This window comes from Typopeltis vanoorti, chromosome 4 (genome assembly GCF_054136105.1).
Source record: "Typopeltis vanoorti isolate ZY-2024b chromosome 4, IOZ_Tvanoo_1.0, whole genome shotgun sequence".
NCBI lineage: Eukaryota > Metazoa > Arthropoda > Arachnida > Uropygi > Thelyphonidae > Typopeltis > Typopeltis vanoorti.
In genome coordinates, this window is record NC_143552.1 from 87,370,504 (window position 1) to 87,396,950 (window position 26,447).

At 35.2% G+C, this 26,447-nt stretch overlaps 1 protein-coding gene across 2 annotated transcripts in view; it reads left to right on the top strand.

The window, feature by feature from the left end:
- Positions 1-3,326: 3,326 nt before the first annotated feature.
- Positions 3,327-26,447, top strand: part of CaBP1 (Protein disulfide-isomerase A6 homolog CaBP1) — a 208,798-nt gene continuing 185,677 nt past the window's right edge. Inside the window, exons 1-3 of one of the 2 annotated variants that reach the window (XM_090391328.1) lie at positions 3,327-3,627; positions 14,532-14,582; positions 24,628-24,766. In XM_090391328.1, coding sequence (XP_090247454.1) covers positions 3,618-3,627; positions 14,532-14,582; positions 24,628-24,766 — 200 coding nt within the window. In that variant the 5' untranslated portion in view covers positions 3,327-3,617. The remainder of the gene's footprint in view (positions 3,628-14,531; positions 14,583-24,627; positions 24,767-26,447) is intronic. The other variant, XM_090391330.1, reaches the window with a different exon arrangement.

Below are 26,447 nucleotides of genomic sequence, written 5' to 3' on the forward strand. Positions count from 1 at the left end.
GGAAATACCTTGAATAGAAATATCCACTTGTTTGCTGATGATACAAAATTGGGAAGAGCGATAATCAATTCAAATGATGTGGATATTTTACAGGATGACTTAAATAGGCTGACGGTATGGACTGAGGTAAATGGCTGTCAGTTCAACGTGACTAAGTGTAAGGTGATGCACTTCGGGAGGATGACATCGCATGCTGTTTACTATATTAACGGAACTGAACTGCAGGAAGTTGATGAGACAAGAGACTTGGGAGTTATTGTGGACAGAGAACTTAAGTTTAAAGGGGCATATTGCAAAGATTGCCAAAACATCACATCAAATTACATGGTTGTTGAGGAAAACACTAACAAGCAGGGATAGGGAAGTTATTGTTCCGCTCTATAAGGCATTAATAAGGCCGCATTTGGACTATTGTGCACAGATCTGGTTGCCAGGATTTCTTGGTGATGTGGAAGTGGTGGAGAGGATTCAGAGGCGGGTTACAAAGATTGTAGCAGGTCTGTGGGATATTCCCTACGACGATAGATTGATGATCTGTGGGCTCCAAAAACTAGCTGATAGACGTAGGAGAGGAGATATGATAGAGGTATTTAAATTGTTAAAGGGATTTTACAGGATTGATACTGATAATATTCTTAAGACCAGTGCAGGATGTGAGAGAACGAAGGGCCATCCCTGGAGATTGTGTAAGAGTGTGGTTAACAAGGGTGTTAGGACTAGATTTTTTACTTGGAGGGTTGTGAATGGGTGGAATGCTTTGCCAGAGGTGGTTGTGAATGCTTCAACTGTGAATGAATTTAAGGAGAGGTATGACAGGTATTGTGTAAATAATGGTTAGTGTGTCAATGTCGGGTCTCCCGCGATGAGTCTTTTGACTCCATGGAGACACCGTTAAAATAATAATAATAATAATAATATATCAGCTAACGCCTTTTTTATTCCCCGTATACGGGGAGTAGGCGAGGCCATTTAGCCCTATCTAACTTTTGGAGACTGAGTGGGCAGTTCAATCTCCACTGGTACCAATCAGAGATAGATGGCCCAAGGCTATCACTAATTAAGCGGTACTCAGTGAAGAGAGACGGCTCAAATTTGCCGCCATCTCGTGGTCCCTAACCCTAACACAATATATTTAATGTCTGAAAAATAATGTGGGTTCTACGGTCGATTTTCTTGAGTTTACAGGAGGAAAAACTGGAGTTTCCGGGAGGAAAAACCTGCTTGCCCGTGCCAGAGATCGACTAACTCGGGAACCGGTCAAAAAAAGGCTTAGAAAAATTTCCTCTAGTCGCCGACTAGACTCGAAACAAAGTCTTCCTTCTTGCGGCCAAGCGCGGTGGTTGAAAACGCCACATCCACTGAGCTACACAGGATAATAATATATATATATATATTATTATTATAGTATATATATATTATTATTATCACCTGGAGAAGATAAGCTAGGTTCAGAACTATATAAATACACAGGAACAAGATTCAAAGGAAGACTCTTATTATTTTTAAATAAAATTTACTCCACTGGTATCCCCCCAATAGAATGGAAAAAAGCAACTGTGATTCCTATCTTTAAGAAAGGTAATAGAGATGACCCTAAAAACTATAGAGGTATCAGTATACTAAATTCATGTTACAAAATATACAGCAGAATCTTAAATAAGAAACTAATGAAATATTCCGAAAACTTTATTCTAGAGGTACAAAATGGATTTAGAAAAGAACGATCATGTATAGACCCAGTCTTCTGCCTAAAATTAATAATAGAGAAAAGAAGAGAATATAATTTAGAAACACATATTGCATTTATTGACTTTGAAAAAGCATTTGACAAAGTTAAAAGAAACATATTATTTAACATATTAAAAGAAAGACAAATACCAAATAATATCCTAAAAGCTGTCACAAGTATATATGAAAATAATCAAATACAAATAAGATTAAATCATGAACTATCATATACAAGAGAGATAAACCAAGGGGTCCGACAGGGATGTCCCCTCTCAGCAACTCTTTTTAATATCTACTTAAATGAAATAATAATAAAATGGAGTAAAAATTTACATCAAGGAATTAAACTTTCACCTACAGTTAACTTAAACACTCTACTCTTTGCAGACGACCAAATAAAAATCACAAATTCTGAAGATAACTTACAGAAAGCTATTTTAAATCTAAATGAGATATCCAAAGATTATGATATGATAATATCAACAGAAAAATCAAAAACTATGGCCTTTAAAGGACAAGATCCAGCAAGAACTAAAATAGTATTAGATAACAAGATCTTAGAACAGGTGAATTCATTTAACTACCTAGGATGTATGATCACTTATGAAAATGAAAAAGATATAAATATAAAAATTGCAAAATATTTAAAAATAACAGGAGTAATTAACTCTATATTTAAACCAAACCTAGTTCAAAAACAAACCAGGCTAAAAGTATACAATACATTAGCCCTACCGGTCTTAATGTATGGGAGCGAAATCTGGACAATAAAACAAAAAGACAAACAAAGATTAACAACAGCAGAAATGAAGTTTATGAGAAAAACTGCAAAGTATACCCTATTTGATCACAAAAGAAACGAAGATATTATGAAAGAATTAAACCAAGAACCAGTAATTGAAAAAATTAAAAAATATAAACATAGATGGATGGAACACGTTCAAAGAATGAAAACAGAAAGATTACCGAAACAAGCCTTAAAGTACAAGCCATTAGGAAAAAGAAAACCAGGACGTCCTCTTAAACGATGACTTCTAAGGCTGGAACAGGCCATACTAGGCCTAAATCCTTGATACGTATGATGATGATATATATATATATATATATATATATTAGGATAACCAAGCAATTTTATATGCTTGGTCATTTTAGCTCCTAATATGTTCATATATATATATATATATATATGAACATATCACAATTCCGAGTTAATATTACAGATTGTCACATATATATATATCTTCGTCATCATTATCAGCTAACGCCTTTCTGTTCCCGTATAGGGAGTAGGCAAATTCCCCCTGCATTGCAATGCTTTAATTTTTCAGTCGTTATTGTCATGCATGATGACAACGAAGGAACGTATCACAAATTAAAAGATTCTCTTTATTGAAAGTCAAAGCATGAATCATGGATGTAAAAAATTGTTTTCAAAGTGTTGGTTTTCAAAATATTTTTAGTAATGCTTCTTTCAACATTAAGCTTCCACACAACACTAGGGGAATCTAAAAAAAGCTAAAAAAAAATTATATGAAAATACACCATAATAAATAGAAATGTAAACCATTTGGTAATAGCGCGACGACACTGAGTGTGGTTTCAATACAAGGGAGGTTTAATCACATACTTGGACCAATGGGGGGAAGCCACGAGATATACAGATATTTAAACTTACTGTTGGTGCAAGTGGGATGCGAGTTGTAGTAGGCTATTCGAAGAATATGAAACTAAATGAGAAGTAATATTAGGCGACGTGTCGATTCATAGAAAGAAGTATTTGTACCTAATTGTTTTCGTAGTACCTTCTTTAACTGTTACTGGTATATAATATTGGCGACGGTAATTCAGTCCACTTCAATTTTCTTTACAGGTGTTTATATTTAGCAAATATGATTTTTGGTAAGTAGGATGACTTCGTATATCACGCTAGTATTTTTTTCATAGTTTGAATTGTGTTGTAAAAGGTCATCAGAGTGATTTTCTAATTCGCCTTCTAATTTACTTTGCTAATGAGATTTGTTAATCGAAGTAGTAAAGGTCATGGTTGGAAGGAAATGGAAGTTTTGCAGGTTTTAAGAAATAATTACTTGGGCAATTACATGTCATAGCAGGTGCTCTTGGATTGGAAGTGTTGGATCTAGTAACTGCATTTTGGAATTTGTGTACAACCAGGGTCACCTTGTCAGTTAGTGAGAGTTATCATGCAGTTTTGACCTGGGAGGTGGCTAAAGTTGTGGAATTTTCAATTAAGAATGATTTGAATTACAGAGCTACTGATTACAATCAACTCAGGAGGCTTCTTTAAACAATGGTATGGTGTGAGAAACTCCATGGGAAATAGTCAAGGGGTACTTTGAAGGAAGTAATAGCAGACTACATACCTAGAATCAGGAGGGTAAATCAAGAAGAAATGAAATGGGTGAGCAATGGTCTTACCAAAGTCTTCCCATGACTTTTTTTTTAGCTAGTTTTATACAGCTTGTTTAGCCCTCTTACATTTGTCTCTGTATTCTCTAAGATCACAAGCTGACTTATTTGACAGGAACTTTTGATATGTGGTCTTCTTTTCCTTCACTGCCACTTTAACTTCTTTTGTCCACTATGGAGTTCTAATTTGCAGACAACCTCACCACACCTCTCTGGCTGAATCGATGTTTTCTTCAGGATTTGTCACTGAATCTCCAAGGTTTGGTTCCTGTTCTCAAACCGTTTCATTTTTTTCTTGAATAATGTTTGTATATTTTAGTCTACAGTTCACATCTGTGAGCTGCTCAACTTTTATTCGCTTTAAAACTTTCTTACATGTTCTTCTTTTCAATATGAAATTCAATTTTATCCTGCTCAGGACTAAACGGTGATCACTTCCAATTTGAAATCCTCTCTAGTACACTCTAGTGTTTTGCATCAGAGAGAAAATATCACTATCAACAATAACATAGTCAATGAGACTTTTCTTATTCCTTGCATCTTCTCTCCATGTGAATTTGTGCACATTTTTATGTTGGAACATTGTGTTAGTAATAACCAGTCTCTATGACCTGAGCAGAAATTCAACAAGAATTTGTCATTATTATTAGCTTTACTCTTTTATAGGATTGATAATAAGGAATTTTTCAGTATGTGTAATGTGCAGAACTAGGAATCATCCCTGAAAATTGTATAAAACACTTCATTTTTTTTTTTTTTGCTTGGAGAGTGGTGAATGAGTGGAATGGGTTGTCAGAATCTGTTGAGTTCAAAGTTAAGTATGACAGGTATTGTGTGAATGATAGTTAGTACCTAGTTAAAAGTTAGTGAGCCTCCTGCTATGAGTCTATAAACTGTACAGGTTTCCATATAATAATAAACTATAAGGGCTTGTAGTTTTTTTTTTTTAAAAATCTTGCTGGTTGGAAGAATGAGTAGAAAATATATTATGACATCTTTGCATGTAACTAGAAAGTAAAAGTAACTAGAACTCATAAAAATTGACAGCCTTATGTTTTTTTTGTTTTTTTTTTGTAAATCAGTGTTCATGAGAGTCTGTATGCTTACTTTGGTACATGGAGAAGCCTAAGATGCCAGGAGGGAAGAGCAGAGTAGGCTGAGATAAGCTGTACGTGAAAAAGGCTTAGTGAAGCTTCATAAGCAAATAATGTGTGGTAAATTCATTCATAGAAATGCCTATTGAGATGTTGCCTCATATATTAACTAAACCATACTTAACGAGTGTGGAAATTGGAAGAAGATTGCAGTGAAAAAATGTCAGAACATGTTTGACTTTAAGACTGAGGTGTGTGTTGATTCTTACCGTGTAAGAATTTATTTATAGTTTAAGTAATATTATGGGTAGTGATGTATTATTACTATCATCATTGACAGCAGACCTCAATGGAGTTGAGAAACTCATTGTGGGAGGTTCCACTCTCGCGTGCACAGCTTATCATACCTCGACTTAAATGTATTCATTGTCCCTGCACTCACACACTCTCAGACAGTGCATTCGAATTGTCCATCGCTCTCCATGCAAACATCTACTCCTCGCACACACCATATACAGCTTCCAGGGATGGCCTCTCGTTTTCCTCTGTCTCCATCTGTTCTTTGAAAAATCTCCTCCAAACTAATCTGGTAATTACCAACTTATGTCTCAATCATATCTCCTCCACTTCCTTCTATCCACTAGGTGCTATAATTTGCACACTCTCTCTCAATCTGTCCTTATATTCTATTTAATCTGTTTAATTACTGCTTTTGCAGCTTACAGGATAGTCCATATCCTCGCTTACCCCTTTTTTTACCATATGAAAAATCTTTCTAGTGTTAAATCTCTAAATACCTCTCGACAGCTTAAATGTTTTAATCATATCCCACTTCATCTTCTGTCCACTAGACTGCAGTTAATATGCCTGCAGTCTTCTCATAACCAACATTATAATAGTCCTAATATTGGTTTTGGTCCACCTCTGTATATCCTCTTCAAGACAATGCATGGCGACCATATATAAATACCAGTGGCATAGTGTGCCCATTTCGGTTGGGTGTGCTGTCCTGTGGGTTATGCAACCCGTGCCACAAATTTCACGTCGATTTGACCGTATACACGGGCATGTGTCCGCAGAAAATTTTACGGGGGGGGGGGGCAAAGCTTTCAGACAAATAATTATATCAGTAAATTTTTATAATTATTGATTTACAATAATATTAATATTAGCTTTTTTTTATGTAATTATTTGTCGATGTAAACTATAAATACATCATTTTCATTTTGCATCGATTTTAATGATCTTTAATTCTTGGGGAAAAAAAGTATTCAGAATTAATAGTTTTTAGCACAATTTCATATAAATAAAATTGACCGGCATATTTTATTAAAAAATCAACTAATTAATTAATCCTAAATTAAATTATTTCAGTTTAAAAGCAAAAAAATCATAAAACTAACAAGTAAAATAATATTAAATTGCATACACTTTCCTTTTAAAAATGTATTTTTCTGTTCAAATTTGTTTCACTATAAATTTACAATTCACACTTCACCTCAGTGAATCACTAGACACAGAGGGCAAATTAACCGGTCACTGTTCACAAATCAGAAAAAGATGAACCAAAAACAGGAACACATTTTATTGCTGCAATAAAACGTGTTCTATGGCTACCCTGCCATGGACTGAAACAGGCCAACCCATAATAAAATTTTAAGACAAAGCGTCCCAGGATTGAGGGTGTAAGATTACATATCTCAATCAATTTTAATTATAATTCTAAAGAAAATTCGAGTAAAAACTATTAAAATTAATCATGATGGCACGAAAGATAAGCGAGTGGCATTATATGGTGACTCCATTATCAAAGGTGTGCTGGATGATAGGATGCACGAGGTATATTTTCCAGGAGGAAAAATGAGTAGTGATTGAGGCATTGGATATGGGAGCGAGTGAGCGAAGGAATTGATGGTTTTAATTGACACAAATGATTTGACAGAGGACAAAGAGCAAGTCAGAATGGATGTCAGGAGGCTGTTTAGAAGGATAAAAGAGAATATTGTGAAAGGAAGAGTGGTCAGCATGTTGCCTATGTATGAGTGTGGTGAGATGAGGTGGAGAGCAAGGATTATGAATGATATGCTGGCTGAAACGTGTGAGAAGATGGGAGTACAGTTTGTTAATGTGTGGAATGAGTTTGAAGGAAAAAGTGAACTGTATGGGAGCGATGGACTGCATATGAGTGGTTATGGTGCGAGTCGCTTGGAGAGACTGCTGCTGGAAGGTAGAGAAGTGAGTAGTCAGTGAGAATGAATCGGATCAAGCGGGAAGTGATGTGGAAGAGCAGGAGAGATTGAAGAGGTAGTTATGAATGAGAAAGTGAGTGGTATAAGTATAGAAAATGAGAGAATGGATGTGCAAGAGGAGCAGGGAAACGGGGAGGCTCAGGGTGGACAAGAGTACACAGCATGAGAAAAGTGGAGAAGGTGAGAGCATGTGTAGACAGGAAAGAAATGGGATGACCTGGGATCAAGAGGAAACGGTTGGAATTGAACAGGGTTTTAAAATAAGCAGAAAGGGAAATGGCCCCAGTCGAGCATGGAGAGATCACATCGAGTGAGTGGTATGATTGGAACTAGCTGTAGATCCAGAAATGAGCTGTTGTGTTTGTATACAAATTCTAGAAGTATAAGAAACAAGGCAGATGAAATGGTTGCATTAATTGCATCTGTTCACCCACGGATTGTCGGAATAAGTGAGACATGGTTGGAAGAGGAAGTCATCCTAACAGGAATAAAGATGGATGGGTATGATGTGTTTCGTGAGGATAGAAGGGGTAAAAAGGGAGGGGGAGTGCTATTGATGATAGGTAAAGAGTTATGTCCATACAAAATAGAGATGCAAGAGATAAGTAGTGCCAGTGGTTTTGAGGCAGTATGGTGTGAGATAGAGGTGAATGGAATCAAATACTTGGTTGGATATTGTTATAGACCAGGTAATGTGGATGGTAGCGATAATGAAATGTATAATCAAATTAGTCAAGCAAATAAGAAAAAGGGTGATCATTATGGGCGATTTTAATTATGGCAATATAGCCTGGAATAACTCGTCATTTCATCAGCGGATGTAATTGTAAATGAGGTGTCAAATCATCCACCAATTGGTAAGAGTGACCATGAGGTGATTACCTGGGTGGTTGCCAGCAGTGTGAGGACCTCTGTGAGAAAAGGGTATATGTGGAACTGCAAGGGGGGGTGATTATGAAGAGCTCAGGAAACAGCTTGCGGGTGTAGCATGGAATGAGGAATTAGCTGGAAAAGAGATCAATGCAGCTTGGGGGATTTTCAAAAACTATCTAGTAGATGCAATGTCTAAGTGTATTCCAAGGGTGAGAAGGTTAAATAAGGCAGGTGTGAGATTGATGAATAAAGGGATACGATACAGAGAAAGAATGCATCGTGGAGGCAGCATAAGAGAAGTGGAAATAACCAATTCCATGAAGTCGACAAAGACCAGGCAAGGAGGGTGACTTGGTTGGTGAGGGTAGCTAAAGAGAGATATGAATATCAGTTAGCTAATGAAGCCAAAAAGAATCCTAAGGAGTTATTTCGATATGTAGCCAGCAAAAGAAAGAATAATTATGGAAGAATGACATTGATAATAGTAAATGGTATAAAGACAGCTGTTGCAGAATGTGTGGTTGAGATACTTAATGAGCAATTCATAAAGGTCTTTCAATCTTGTGAATGTGACTGCATGGAGAGATTGAGAGCAGTAGATGATGGGGAGGAGAGACTGACTCTAAGTGAGCAAGAGTTGTATGGGGAGTTGAGTAAACTAGATGTTAATAAGGCTATGGGACTTGATAATATATCACCACGTATTCTGAAGGAATGTGCTAGGGAGTTGACACCTGTTTTGACATATTTTTTTAATACGAGTCTTGCACTCGGTGAAGTCCCTAAGGAGGGCAAGATTGTGCCACTTCATAAAGGAGGTGATCGAACTCAAGCATCAAACTATAGGCCTATCTGTGTGTCAGGTGTTGTGGTTAAGTTGTTGGAGAAGCTCGTGGGAACTAGGATCCAGAGTTGGGTTGACAACAATAATATTATCTTTGATGGACAGTATGGATTTGCTAAAGGGAGGGCGTGTTTATAATCTACTTATTACAATAAAGTGACTGCTTCCTTTGACAGAGGAGAAGGATACACAGTAATATACTTAGATTTTGCAAAGGCTTTTGATAGAGTATCTCATGATAAATTGATAGTCAAACTAGAGCAAATGGGGTTGGATGTTAGATTAGTGCATTGGATTGGAGACTGGCTATCTGATAGGTATCAACAAGTTGTGTATGAGGGAGCAATATCCAGGAAAAGGAAAGTCACTAGTGGAGTGCCTTAGGGGTCTGTTTTAGGTCCATTACTGTTTAACTTGTATATTAATGATATAGGTAAAGATTTGGATGGAGATATTCAGTTGTTTGCAGATGATGCAAAGTTGGGACGAACCATGAAGAGTAGTGAAGATGCTGTGGCCTTACAAGAAGACTTGAATAAATTGAGTGATTGGGCATGGAAATGGAGATGAGAGTTCAATGTTGCAAAATGTAAGGTTTTAAAATTTGGAAAACCAAGATTGGATGCAGAATTTATGCTTGGTGAGGATATATTGTTGGAGGTGGAAGAAATAAGAGATCTGGGGGTGATAGTGGATAAGGATCTGAAATTTAGGGGACACATAGCCAAAATTGTGAAGACAACACAAAGGCTTCTAGGAATGATGTGGAGGACACTGATGTGTAGAAGTAGGGAGATTCTTGTTCCGTTGTATAAGGCTTTGATTAGGCCACACATGAACTATTGTGCCCAGATTTGGTCACCTAGTTTTCAGAAGGATGAAGAGATGTTGGAAAGGATACAAAGGCGATTGACTAAGGTAGTTTCTGACCTCTGGAATGTCAAGTATGAGAAAGATTGATTGAGAAGGTGTAATTTGTGGAGTCTGGTGGACAGGAGGAAGAGGGGAGATATGATTGGTAAGGGATTGTTATAGGATCAAATGCTGGAGAAGTTCTATAGAAAATAGTGGGAGATCAGGGGAGAACCCGAGGTCATCCCTGGAAACTGTATAAAGAAGGTGTGAGTAGCAGGTGTTTTTTTCATGCAGAGTTGTGAATGTTTGGAATACCTTACCTGAGACTGTGGTGTCTGCAAGGAGTTTGAATGTGTTCAAGGCATGGTATGATGAGCTGTGTGTGCATGATAAAAGGACCTCCTAGATGAGTCTTTGACTCCATGAGGTCTTGGGGTAATAATAATAAAAAAATAATTTATGGAATTTTTTAATCGATCCCGGATAAGTGTCCCCCCCCCCCATGACCTTGTTATTGCATTTTTATCCATGTATGAAAGTTTTGAGAGAAATAGCGCATCAACGCTGATCTTAATTGGTCCAATGCAATTAATTGCAGGATAACTTTGAATACTTCTGCATAGTGTGGGGGAACAATCTGTGTTAGGATTTATTAGAAAACAACAATGAAGGAGAATGCTATATTTGGTTGGTTTATTTGAAATAATCAAAGATTAAAATATGTGAACCATCATTTATAAGACATGAAAGAATAAGTGTGAGTAAAAACATTTTCATCAATAGTAAATGAATTATTAATAATTATCATTTGTGATATCCTCATCAAATGGGGCTACCTCATTGACCCAGTTAACTGTGATTGTGGGACAACCCAGTCCTTGGAACACCTTCTTTCTTGTCACTTTCTTCCATCACCTTGCACCAAAGAGGACCTTATATCCTGCACAGAAAGAGCAGTTGATTGTGCAAGATACTGGAGGAACATCTGAATATTTATTGTATATAAGTTATGTATAGTTTCCTTTTTTTCATATTTAATTATTATTTCCTGTATAATTCTCCTACCAAATTTATGCTGTTCTCATTTGTAATGTATCCTAATTTGTTGTAAGTAATGTTGTATCACTTACTTACTACTGTACCACATGTTTGAATACGAAATAAATAAATTTGTGATGTGTGTGTCCTATAAGTTGCTGGGTAGAGCGAATAGCATGATCCTATAAAGTCTAAACATGAATAAGTGAATTTATAATGGCATAATTAAAAAAAAAAAAAAAAAAAAAAAAAACTTATGGAGAGAGAGCGTATCAGAAATAAATATGGTTTGATGGGGCAGCAAATCATCTTGTAAAATTTGTTGCATATGTTATGTGTATTTCTCTGGTTTGTGTATATTTTGCTCTATTTTCCAAGCAAACAAAATAAAATTTTGTTTGCTTGGGAAATAGAGCGACTTAGTATACATAACATCCGATCATTATAGGAATTATCCACATTTTCGGGAATCCTACATCCATTAGTTTTTTTTTTAGTATCAGCGGTTCTTCTATCTTATCAATCTCACATATGCTGGTATTTATTGTAGATCAGCAACATCTTACAATACACAGAATATTAATTTTTATTCAGGAATAGATATTTTTTACTGTCTGTTGTTTCCGAAGACTAGAATAAAAATGTCTCTATATTCTGTTAAAAAACTTTGAAACATCAACAGATGCTATACTCCACAAGCAAAAGAAAAAACAATTAGCTTTTTTCTCTTATCATCCACTTTCAAATTTTCAGTTCCAGAAAACGTGTGTAACAGCTGTTTGTAATACAGTCATCAGATACACAAAGCGCTCAACTCATGACAAGTGACAATGTTTAATTGGATTGGTTGACACAATAACCAATCACAGATGCTTGGTGAGCTCAAAATGTTAGCTCACCTTCTCAGCGGTTTAAAAATACAGTCATACCCCGAATACAGTATTACAATATTATAAAAATACAGTATTCCTGTCCCACTTCACGCCTCACCAATAGTCGTATCTTTCCGGCACAGGCTGCATTTGCCAGTGTTGCACGTGCTGTGAACAAGCACTGACTGTTTTGTGAGGTCTCCATTCATACATGATTTTTATAGTCTACAAACCTTGTGATTGTTTAATGTTATGTTCTTGATAAAAATTTTATCACATAAAAAATAATGTCATCCAAAAGAAGCAAGTTCGATTCTTCTACAGCTAGCAAGAAAAGAAAAACATTGACTTTGGAAGCAAAACTCAACATCATTAAGAATTTTGAATGCAGAATGAAAATTTGTGAGCTAGCAAAGAAGTTTGATCTACAGGAATCCACAGTAAGAACAATCATAAAAGAAAGGTTTACAGATTTTGGAGGACATAGATTCTAACGAGGAATGAATTGTAGCCACAAGGCAAGGAATAAAAAAATCATTAGCTTGCTATGAAGAAATTTTGCGCGACAAGAAAAAGACATTATGCTGTCAGACGAATCAATTAGATTTTATGAAACCATAGACATCGAAATAACTTTTTTTTTTTTTTTTTTATGTATGAAAAACTATGATTATATTTCTTAAAAAATATACGTGTTTTTGTAAACCTTCGGTCCCAATTGTATGTTTATATATATAAATTACATGCAAAATTATACCCCGCGTTACGCGAATTCGACTTGCGCACTTTTTGTTGGTCCCACCTACTGTGTAACTTCTGGGTATGACTGTACTAGAAAGCTAAGAATTTGACCTGCTGTGCCCTCTTTACATCTTTTCAAAGGGCTCAAAAGTGTGTGCATTTTCTAAGCACACCTGGGCTATTAATGTGAATGTGACGCAATGTTTGCCCTTCGAAAAGTGCCCTCTTTATGAAGTACTAATGCTTTATTACCCTCCTGAAGAGGACAATGAAGCATTATATTGTGTTCAATTTTAAGTCTGCAAACAACTTGGGGAATCTTTAACAGGAATAAATGCAAAAATATAATATGGATGATACTGATATTTCATGGATGAGCACCGCACACCTGGAATATTCGTCCCTGATGAATACAATAATCCAGATATGATCTGTTCAGGATTTATACAATGGAATTACCATCCTTTTATCTCTGCTGGTCTACTTCTTTCTCTATTGTAGCAATCCTCCAAGTTGTCCTCATCACATTTGCAGTGTGTTGTCTGAACTTCAAAACTCTGTCTATTGTCACATCAAGATTCCTTGCTTCCTTCAAAGATGCCATCCCATCTGTTGATCTCAAATTTCAAATCCTTGCATTTAGGTTATTAAACTTGTATTCCCTTTCATTTTCCTATCTACCTTTCCAGTTAATTCAAATCCTCCTGAACAGCCATGTCAACAGTATTACTAATAACCTACCCAAGTTTTATATTATCTGCAAACAACTGAAATCTTCCTATAATCCAGTGATTGACATCAGGGGCATGCCGGCAATATGTGCAATGTGTGTGTGATGCACACAGGCACCACGATAGTAAAGGTGCCAAAGATTTGGTATGATATTTTAAATATAGTGAATTTTGTCAGCAAAATACTGCAGTCTTCATCTATGAATTTCCAACTTGCTTTAGATGCATCGAATGATCTAAATCAATTTTTAAATGATTATAGGTTCGATGAAACTTTCAAAGAAATTAAAAAGCTCAAAAATTAATTGCAGCAAAATTTGACGCAGAATCTGTATTTTGTAGTAGTAGACCACAAAGGCAACTTAAAAAGACAACACAATTTGATTACGAACATGAAAATATAGTAGATCCTGAAATTTCATTTAAAGTAATTTTTTTTCTCTGCATAATAGATCAAACATATAATCTTTGCAGGAAAGATTTACTTTATTAAAAGAGCATATGAATTCATTTCAGTTTTTGTATTTGTTAAGTACTTCACAAAATAAAGAATATTTATCATCTTGTTGTAAAAAGTTACGACAAAAATTAACACATGAGAATCATTCAGACATTGATGCTGACGATTTATGCAAAGAAATTTTACACTGTCAACCATTTATTTCTAATTTTAAAAATGATATATATCAGATAATTCAGTATATTTATTCAAACAACTTTATCACAGTTTATCCAAACTTTACAATTACTCTTCAGATTCTTTTGTCATTACCGGCATCTGTGGAACGGTCCTTTTCTAAACTTTAAATTATTAAAAACTATTTGCACTCCACAATAGTACAAGACAGACTTTTAAATCTTGCCGTTATATCAATAGAGTCAGATATTTTGCATCAACTTGATATACATGATATTATTCGAGAATTTTCATTATTGAAAACTAGAAAAGTTAAATTCACTAAAGGATTTTTCTTTCTGTTTAAATATTATTTACTTATTTCTTTTCCCAATAATGTTTAATATGTTCCTATTTTATATATATTCCTATTGTAAGTTACTATTATTTATTTTATTACTAGGGGGAGGTGGCTCTGGTGCTTATGGCACCCAACTCCCTGAGTTCCGGGCTGGTAAGCCGGACAAAAAACGTGACATAGAAAAGTTTCAAATTTCAGTTATATATATATATATATATATATAGAGTGGATTTATTTATTATTTATTTACCTTATTTTTTTCCAAATTATTTTTGTTATTTTTGTACCCTTCTTGTATGTTTATTGTTTTTTATATCTATTTTTTTGCAATTTCTGCTTGTTGTTCAATAAACTTATAATTAATATATTTCATATTTCAGTTTTACTCACTGATACGTTTTTATAAAGTGATTTTTTATTAGGGGGAGGGGTATAGGGTCCTTGATTGACATAAGTATTAAACAATAATGGTCCCATTCCAGTACTGAACCTGGTGTAGCTTGCAATCTTCCTACTTCCAGATACTGCTTTCTCATAAATAACTCTATCTATCAAAAGCTAGTTTCTAATCCACTAAATTGATATCTAAATCTACATCTCAAATATCAACTTGTCCTGTAGAATTTTATGAAGTAAATGCCTTTGCAAAAGTCTAGAAAAATTACATATGCTTTTTTCCTCATCTGCTCATGTTATTCAGTTATCAAAAGGCAACTAGATTACTAAAACAAGAACATCCCTTAACAAATTCATGCTAATCTTCAAAAATAATATTGCCATCATCCACTCTATTCTGTATTATACAAGCTTCTAACAATTTTTCCAAAATCTTAACAGCTTCAAGACAAGTGAATCATAACCTTCTTTCGTTTCTCAGGAACTCGCACTGTTGTGAAACTTAACAGCCACATCTGTGTTATGATTGTTTCCTCAGCACTTTCCCTTAAATCACATGGTGAAATACCATCATGTCCCACCACCTTACTGACATTGGAATACTTCTTCATTCACTTCTAATCTATCAACTCTCATTATCCCTTTAGGAATAAAGCTTGCTTTACCGAGATGACACACCCTAATAAAGTAATCATTAAACAGCTCTACTAAATCATCCACATTAGCTATCTGACTGATCTCCATCCTCAGTCATTCCTCCTACCGCAGTGTCTTCTAATTTTTCTCTTCTTCTCTTTACTATACTTGCTACTTTCCTTGCTCAAACCTTATATTCCTTGTGCAACTGTTTTTTCTGTCTCTCTTTCTTCCATAATCTTAATTTTCATTTCCTGTTTGATTTCACTAGTTATCCATTTCATTCCAGATTGCTTTATCTTCTTCACTGTGCCATTGCTGTTAACAAATATTTCTTAGCTAGCTCCCATGCTCTATTGACCTCTTCCTTCATATTCTTTCATCTTTTGTACTGCTCCAAGCTGGTTTCTATTATAATCCTTTATAATTCCACACAAATCCATTCTTCCTCGATACGGCTGCATGCCTGAACTTCTAAGCCAGAACTATATGGTCACTTTCATCAACTGGAGAAAAGTATGACATTTCATTCAGATTTTATGATGCTGTGATCAATTCAAATGCTGTTGGTCTTTGTGTTCTTCCTTTAACCACATGCTATTCAGTACATTTGACCTTCAAGAACCAAAAGTTCAATTCCCTTATTACTGTATGCTGTTTATACTACTATGGTTAACCCCCCCCCCCTCCCCCGTAATGATCAATTTGTTTTGCATTTACCAAAATAATTTGCCTAAATTTTCTGCTTAGCAACATTCCATTGAATATCATGTCTTGTCCACTTCTACATTACACCATATACTTCAGTGTATGCTATGGGGCAATATTGATATAGCCATCATTGACATTACCCTTCTGATTCTCTTCTCTGAGAGGGCACAATTTCTTCTCTTACCATAAGTAACAATTCATCACCCTTGTTTACATATATTTCCATCCTATTGAAATATATCATACCTTTCAATAATGTTCTGCTGAGACCAAAGACCAACAGTATTTGGACAGACTGGGTCAGTCAATAGTACATACTCATTGCCTTAATTCCTAATGCTCATGGCATTTATATATAAAAAAACCAGTACATTGTTAGTATGAACATATTACTTATTTATTTTTCTCTCTCTGTACACACACACACACACACACACACACACACACACACACACACACACAGGGTATGTCAAAATTATGTTAATACTTCAATGGAAAAAACATTTATTGTAAAATTTGTTGTAATCAACATTTATTGTATTGTATATGTGGAATATTATGTAAGGTCTCAACCTGTTGTCCATTGTTATCAACACATAATAGGAAATGATTGAAAGTAGCATTTAACACCCTGGCACAGAATTCTCTGGGAATAGATGTTACCACATTCGTAATTCTTGAGTTCAGTGATATTCCAAACTTTTGTGCTGTACACTCCTTCAACATACCTGACAACCAGAAGTCGCAGGGCATCAGATAAAGGATAGTGAGGAGGCCATTGCAAAGGCCCACATCTTCCTATCCATCTTTGTGGAAATGTGTTATCTAAGAAATTGCAAACAATACAACCAAAATGTGCAGATGCACCGTCCTGTCGAAAATACCCTGCTGAGCATATTATCAGTGGAAGTTCATCGATGGCGTAGGACTGCTACATATGTAATTAGGATTCAGAATTCACTGTTGGGGTGTCAAAAAAAAGTGAGGTCCATTTGCAACGGTAACAACACACCAGACATTCACCTTTTGGGAGGCATGTTTGTGCTCACAGGCAGAGCTGACTGTTACCAAGTGCATCCACAGGTGGCAGATGATAGAATGATCTTCAGATATGGAGGTTAGTTGTGATATAAGCAGAGGCAACTCTGTTGAATAAGCAGTTGTGGACTAACAGCAGCAGCTACCAGAGTGTGGGGGAGCAGAGAAGACAACTCTGTCTCACTTAAAACCTTGCAAAATCTCTGACAGCACCATGTCAGGTGAGTTAGTACTTCCATAAAAGCACATGCACTGGCAGAGTGAACAACAGTACTGACCTGAAGCTAATGACAAATAACGTCAGGCAAGACTCAGAATTAAATAACTGCAGACATGGATGCAGAATCTTTAATGGCTGCTCTATGTGAGACACCAACCCGTCTGGCCAGCGTGGTGCTATAAGCCCCCCCCCCCCCACACACACACGATACATACTGGCTTGTCCATCACCCAGCATAAAAGGGACTGTTCTGGACTTAGGCAGAGGGTCTAGGTTGAAAAATGTGCTACAGTCTCCACCATCTACAATGAACAATGACAGAATGATATTAATAGGAACATGTGACTACAGATCTCTGGGATGATGATAGATTGGAAGAACTGGTGAAGGAATTGGACTATATAAAATGAGACATTGCGTGCCTATCAGAGATAAGAAGGAAAGAAGAAACTTTCATACAATTAAAAGATGGACATCTATTCTACCACAGTGAATCTGAAAGAAACTCAACTGGTAGTGTAGGAGTCATAATAAAACACTCAAGGACAGTGTCCCATTTGTTAATAAAATAACATCAAGAATGGCTGAACTCAGGCTCTTCATAAATAAAAGATACCAACTGAAAATTATACAAATATATGACCCATCCGGATGAAGAGAGAGAGGAGATTTCTTTGAAACATTAGAATCCACATTAAAGAATTCTACATAATTATAATGGTGACTTTAATGCCAAGATTGGAATCTGAAGTGGCCATCTGAACTCCATCGGTAAATCTAGATTTGGACAGAGGAGAAAAGCTTATTGAATTCACAGAAGAAAATAACCTCTTTATTATGAACAGCTTTTTCAAGAAGAAATTAACTGAAAATGGACATGGATAAGCCCAAATGGACAAACCTATAATGAAATAGACCTTATCCTCTCCAACAAAAGACATATAATAAATAATACCAAAGTGCTCAATAGTTCAATACAGGAAGGAAGTGACCACAGACTAGTAAGAGGAAAAGTAAGGATCAACAAAAAAATGGGAACAGAATAAGCTCATAAGAAAGAAGTCCAATTTAGTGAATCTACAAAACCTCTATCACAATAAAAGCTGTTATAGAGATCAAAAATGAACTAAAGAAGTTAAACACAGCCACTACATCGATGATCTAATGCAGTGTTTCTCAGACATCTGCATACCCCTTATTAAATTTTCATTATTACCACGGACCCCCTTATCAAAATAATAATAATAATAAATTAATGAAATATATTTTGTCATAAATGTCTATTTTATTTGAATTTAGATGTACATGTAAACAAAAAATATGATTTATTTTTAATAGAACAAACTTTATAAAGATACTATAAATTTTTACTTACTTGAAATAATTTATCATCAATGAGAGGAGTGAAATTGCTTATGATGAGATAAAATTTCAGCAAAATTTGGCTCTATAGTTGTTAATTTCAATCTCAGATGCGGTTTGACATCTATAATGCGATTCCTCTTCTTCGTCTTAATATCTACAAGGGCCGAAAATCCAACTTTGCATAGATATGAACTTGGAAATAGAAAAACGAACCTTAGAGCTTTATCTGTTCATTCAGAAAATTCATTCTGTATTTGTAGCCAAAATGATAACGTATTCTCGTTGTATTTATTTTTTAGGAAATCATCAGAAGCTAGTTCTAAAAGTTGTTCTTCTTCTATTGACAATAGACCCTTTGGCATAGATTTGTTGATATCGAAAGGGTATCTTATCCACTCAATATTAATGTCCAATTCAGGGAAATAGTTTTCTAGATTCATTTGTAAGCTTTGTAAATGATAGTAATTTTCACATCATTTTGTTCATTTGAACTTGTGAGCAATACATGAAGAGTTGTAAACGTGTCAAATTCTCCATTACCAACCCTCTTTTGCCATAACTTCATCTTTGCCAACGTGGCATTCACTTTATCTTGGACATGAAATATAGCAATTTCCTTGCCTTTTAAAGATAAATTAAGATTATTTAATACAGTAAATATATCGGCCAGGTATGCTAATTGACTGAACCATTTCCAATTATGTAAATGCGTTTTCAATACAAGTTTTTCATCAAGAAAAACTTGTAGTTCATTTCGAAGTTCAAATAAACAAGTAAGGACTTTTCCACAAGAAAGCCAACTAACATCGGTATGGAAAAGAAGTTGTGTATAGTTGCTTCCCATTTCTTTGCAAAGTTGAGAGAAAAGTCTGCTGTTTAGAGGACGGCCTTTAATATAATTTGTGATTTTTACAGCTTCATCAATAACTTTTCGTAGGTCTGTAGACATCATGTGTAGCCAAAGCCTCCCTGTGTATGCAGCAGTGTGTGTGTGTGTGTGTGGCGTCGACTTTGCATCTGGTGCAACAGCTGGAATCCTAAACAAGCCCTTTTTTAGATCCAACCATAGATTTCGCTCTGTCCGTGAAGCACAACTTTTCCAATCAAGCATGTTTTGATGCATAAAGGTATTTATACTGTTGAATGTTTCTTCTCCTGTTGTATGTTCTGGCAAGGGTTGGCAATATAAAAGGTTGTCATGAATTTTTTTGATTTTTTTCGTACCTAACGAACACTAGAAGATTTGCAAAATTTTTAAATGTCGGTGGATTCATCTACCTGCAATACATGATAACGACTCTTATGTATATTGGATAACAATGTTTGTTTTATATTTTCAGCCATTTCAGTGATTCTTCGATGAACAGTACTATTTGAAAAGCAAATCCGATCAAAAGATCTTTTTGTATTATCTCCGATCATAATTTCTGCTATTATTTTTGCTGCAGGCTTGACCAAAGTTTCACTAATTGAAACTTTGGTCAAAAATGAAAAACAAAAACAGGTTTGTTTTTCGACAAGTTTGTCCTTGTATTCATTATGTTTCGATTCAAAATGGCGATTTAAATTAGATGGCTTCATGCTTTCATTTTTTTAATGTTTCACCGCAAATTACACATAATGGAATAGGTTCCTCTTCATTTCCCATCCATGAAAATCCACATTTCAAGTAATTTATATCGTACTTACGAAGTTTTCTCATCTTCTTCCTGTTGGTTCTTTAGATATGTCAGCCAGCACACCCCTATCAATTTCACTTGATCCAGATACAATATATCAACGTTTTCTTGTTGCTTACAGCTACTTGTATCTGCTATGTTTCTCTCTTTTGTGCAATTTAAAAATCCAGTCTTTAACCAATGATCCATACTTAAAAAATTTGAAAGCTAAAAAAATTACCGTATTTAATGAACAGTCCTTCAACAAATGGCTAGTGAAAGCAGAGCTCGAAACAGACAGCAATGGTAGGCCAGTAGAGATAAATCAGCTATGAAGGCTTTCATATGATTAGTTGGTGCCAATTTTATCCCAGTTGTCTCTAATTGCACTGTTTGTTGAGAAACATATTACACAGCTTGCAGATGTCTCTGTACCTTATTCAGTGATACAATAGGAATGTTTTACGATCTCGAACTTCACGGGTACATTAAATTTTATTCCGTGCATGAATGATGCATAGCCGAAAATTACCACGGACCCCTGAAGACCATGAAAGGTCTTCAGGGGGTATGCGTACCACACTTTGAGAAACACTGATCTAATAAAATTTCTCTTGAAATGTGCACTAGAAATAGGAGGCGTTAAAAGGCACCAAAGAGGGGAAAAACTAAGACAGGAAATTTTAGATCTGATGAAGAAAAGATTTGAATGCGACCAATAAAATAGAATATTTCGAAATTTGTAAAACTATACACAAAAAGATGAAAAATGAAATTAGATAGTAATAATGTTGGAGGTTTAATGGATTTTTTACAACACTCAGAAAGGATTAAAAATTTAATACTTCCTGTATTTCGTCCTAGTCACTAGGACATCTACGGGGATTACATATTTCTAAGAGCTGCTGCTGCTTCTAAGAATAGTCTCTCTTTCTTGAATTTGCTGTGATGGAGCATGGTGGTTTTCTTTCATGATACTCTGTGGGTGGTGTCCAAGACATGGTCAGCCAAGCCTGAATGACCATAGTTGTGTTTACAGATGTAAGACTTGTGTTCCTCTAGGCGGATGGATGCTGATCTGCCTGTCTGTCCAAAGTGCGCCAGCTTACAGGAACAGGGTACTTTGTAAACTCCAGGCAGAGAGAGAGGAGGGAGCTGATCTTTCGTAGAACGGATAAGGGTAGCAAGTTTGCGGTGGAGCTTATATGCTGTGTGTAGGTTGTAACTTTCAGCAGCAGCTCTTAGTAATCAACCAAATCTTAATAAATACGGTTGCATTAAGCTTCCGAAAATTTGGGAAACACTCATCACCAGAGATCCTACTTTATATTCCAGGCCACCTACAACCGCCCTTAGAGGGCGCTCCACCTAGATAGGACTTTACTGTCACCCACGTGGTTGGGCTTAGTATTGTATGATATTTGTGTTATGTTACATTAGTTATTTTTGTAATCCCCATAGATGTCCTAGTGACTAGGATGAAATATATGAAGTATTAAATTCTTTTTAATCCTTTCTGAGTGTTGTAAAAAATCCATTAAACCTCCAACATTATGTCTTCACAGCACTTAAGCCTCTATACACGAAATTAGATAGTATAATACTAGGAAAACCAAACAATAGAGAAAAATAGCAATATGAAGATCCTAAGATGAACATTATCAGTTGGAACAAAGGAAATAGTTGCTGTAAGAGGAAAAAATGGTGAACTTATAAAAAAAATAAAGAAGCAATAATCAAAGGAATTCATTAATTTTATACTGAACTTTATGAAGACAAGGAACGAGACATCCAAGAATCAACTATGGATAACTTGAGTGAGGAAGAATATGATGCCCTTGAGATCTTACAAGGTGAAGTGGAAATGGCATTTGCAGGAAACGAAGAATGTAAAGGCCCCCAGGAGAAGATGGAATTATGGTAGACTTTTTAAAACTGGGAGGAAGTCCTGCCATCAAAGAGCTGACTCTTTGATGGCAGGACTTCCTAATAAAACTCTAATAAATGCCTAAAACAGAGAAAAATTCAAAAAAATTGGAACAATTCACTCTTAATAATTTTTAAAAAGGGCAACAAGGAAGAAATTATGTCTGGCTATGTAGAAAAAAAAAAAAAAAAAGAAGCATTATTTTCATTCATATGGAGTTGACAGAGAAGATGGTCCAAGTCTACGACATGTTTGTGAGCAGCTTGTTTGTCATTTCCATAATTGTGTCTGAAGCAATAGTTTCATTGCTTTAATTGAGAGGTTCCGATGTACTGGGAGTGTTCTGCCTCAGTGCAAATGGATTTCGGGGAGATCGCAAACTATTGACAGAAATGAGAATCGCAGATGTGTGCTGGAGCAAGTGTTGCATTCTCTAAAATGCAGTTAATGCCAAACAGAGGTAAAATTTTGGATACTGAGGAAGTCACTACAGAAAATCCTTAAGTAGCTGGGTGCCTTTTTGTATGTTATTGAAGTGGGTCAGTGTTTAACAGCAACAAATTACGCTGCATGGCAGGACTGCTGTGCATGTATGCTGGCTAATGGCTATGAAGATCCATCCTTCCTCCATAATGCCTGGTTTTTGGACAAAACATTTCTATCTAAGCAGTTATATAAACCTAGATGAAACTATAGGTTTCTTGGTTTCTCAAAACTTGATTTTGTATAAGAGAAACCTATTCGCAGCAAGAATGTCTCTGCATGGTGTGTGCAGAGACATTCTTGCAATTATGACATGGTTTCCAGCCATGTCATAATTGGGCCCTACATCATTGAAGAGGATGGTGTAACTGTGATTTTTAATAGCGAATGCTACATCAAGAATGTGTTTTTTCTGTTCACCCAGGATTTGCATAGGATGTGTCGTATAAAAACTTCCAATTTCTTGCACAGGTATTCCAACAAGAAGAAACAACCTGCCACACATCACGTGGTTCTAGAGCTTATTTATCAGAACACTTACCCGGGAGACTCATTTTGAGGTTCACAGAATTCCTGTTCCCTTCACGTTCTTCTGATGTATGTCACATCACTTGACACCTTTTTTGTTTGGTATGTTGAAGGAATGGGTATTCCACCATGACCTGCTTTCGAACCTTGATGAACTGAAGGATAAAATTACATGATTATGTCCAGCAGATGTCTCAACCCTTGTTTTCCAAGATGACAGAGAACTTTTGCATGTGCTACAGAGCTGTCTTGAAAAATAAGATTCCTATTTTGAGCATGTAATTTACTGTTGTTAATGCTTTATTCAACCAAAATTCCACTGATAGTTGTAGGTGTACTTATCATGTGTAAACACATATTTCTTTGTTAATAAACCGTTTACTCCATAACATATCGTTATAGTTATTCAGTATTTTTTTTTTTTTTTTTTTTTTGCACTATGCTGTATTATCTTCCTAAATTTCTCTGCCCATGCTCAGTACTTCCATTAAAGATCCACAGCAGTGATTTATCATAATTTTTTTTATTTGCTGTTTGTTTCGAAGTTGATACATTAAAAATTTTAAATTGAATCCGTAAATTTTGCTGTTTATTGAGATGGTTTAATACTCTCTTTATCATTAGGCTTTGAGTGAATGACTTATATTTATTAAATTTTATATAATTTTAAATGTTAAGGAAAATTAACAAATCTAATGCTTTTTTTTTCCCCAAAAAAATTCTAAATCATTAATTATAGATTAAATAGTGAATTAACATTTTATTAATTTTATGATTGGATTTACTTTAGACTACCAACCCCTGATTATTTTGTTCATGATCTTGTTTGAATATGGTGGAATATGGTTCTTCTGACCGTATGTTCTTTCTTTGTAAAGTATAAATGTTCTTGTTTTAATGTAATCATTACCTTTTCTGGTTTACGGCTGGACTAAATCAAATTTCATTATTTTCTCTAAATGGGCTTAATGACACTGGAAAGTCATCACATGACTTTCCCATGGCTATTTCAACAAGTCTTGATTTTAGGTGTACGCACATGCACACAGAGTTACTATAATCAGCTTCTTGTTATTGTTCCAGAAGCCTTATCAGTTATTTCATAGTTTTTTCTTCATCCACATATTTTTTCCATTGTAGGTGAAATTTATTTTTGAATCATTTGATTTGTGATTCTTATTATGCTGAAATTTAGCGGTTAATCTCGGATTTTTTTTTCTCTCTCTCTCTCTCCAGTATTGCTGATATCTGGAATATGTGTAGTAGCCAATGCGTTTTATGGAAGTCACTCTGATGTCATAGAACTGACTCCGTCCAATTTTAATAAAGTGACAAATAGTGATGATGTTTGGATTGTGGAATTTTTTGCTCCCTGGTAAGTCTCCATTAAATGCATAATTCACTCAGATAATAGTTTTGAATCATAACCAAATTAGCCATCCCTGTGCTGAACATGTGTGCGCACACAGATCATTTTTCTGTAGTCCTTGCAGCCTCTCATGTAGGAGTGATATAAAAAAAATTTAACTTACTATATTTATTATGTGACATCTTTAGTGAGTCCAAGGACTCACTGTGGGAGCATGCTATACTTCATACAACCCACTGTACCACTCAAACAGCCATATGGATGAACTACATCATTTTATGCTTTCTGTTATTTCAAACAATTCAAATGTTATTTTAATTTCAACATACACTTCACATCTATGTATTTATTGACATCTAAATATGTCATGGCTGGTATAGTGACTAATCCTCCATCTCCACATGCTGCACTATTTACTATTGCTCTCATGCACAATGCTATTGTTCACTAATTGTCTGTGTGTGTGTTCTCTGGTCAGTTGTCCAGAAAAAAACAGAATTTCCAGGAGGGAAAAATCTTGGTACTTCCATATGAGATCAGCTGATTGACCTTGAATTGAAAAAAGCTCATATAAAGATTCCTTATCTTCCTGATGAGAATAGAACACTTTTAATTGATGCTATAACATCCCATCATTGTTCCAATTGTATGCTACTTAGCAAGTATATAAAATTTGTTACATAAAACCATAGCAATAAATGATCCATTCAGAAGATGGTAAGTTGATGAGGGGCATACAAAATATCCTTGGCATCTTATTACATTATGTAGTATAATTAAAATGTACAGAGCAATGTGTATATAGCCTTGTATGGGTTCTAAGTAAGCAGTTAAAATTGAATAATATGTGATGGCTTGATGGGATATCTGGTGGAAATCAAGGCTTTCATACCTTCCACACTGTTATTCATCTATATAGATCATGTTATTAAAGAATTGTTAATCCACTATAAATCTTCAGAAGAGAAAAGAAAAACATTTTTAGTTAAGTGAATAAGAACTTAACAAATTTTGGTTTAAAAAATCATTAAAAGGAAAAAAATCTGAGAAAAATTAAGAATATGAAAGCATTAGTATTGCATGTTCAGTGGTGAATCTAAAAAACAAAGTAAATATTTTAGCAACTTAAGCATAGTTTTTAGTGGAAGTTATATAGGGAAATAGGTAATAGAAAAAGTAAAGCTGGCTGAATGGGAATCCAGTAGAATTCATTTATTTAGAATAAGAAAACTAGCTAAAACACCTGACTAGCATTATATAAGACAGCATTCTAACCATTAACTTATACATGTGAAAGTAGGGAATGCTTAAAGGAGATCAAAGCTAGACAACTGGGAGGAGACCTCCACATAACCTTATAAGAAAAGCAGAGAACTTAATGGGACTAATGTCTACTCCTCACTCTCTCGTGATGCACCCAATTAGTAGGTAACTACCTGAATGTTGGACAAATGACAAACAAGGATGGGCTGACAGTTAAGGATTTAGCTGACCAAAACGTATTCGGAAGACGACAATGATGGTGCAACAAATGAGATGTCATGCCAGCTGTGGTCTCTGGTTAAACAAGGCCCAAGTCTTTGTTTTAATAAATGGAAATGAGGAGGAATTGGTGGAAGAATGAGTAGTATCACATTTACATAATCGATGTTACAAAGACAAATGTGAGATTCTGATAAAAAATTTA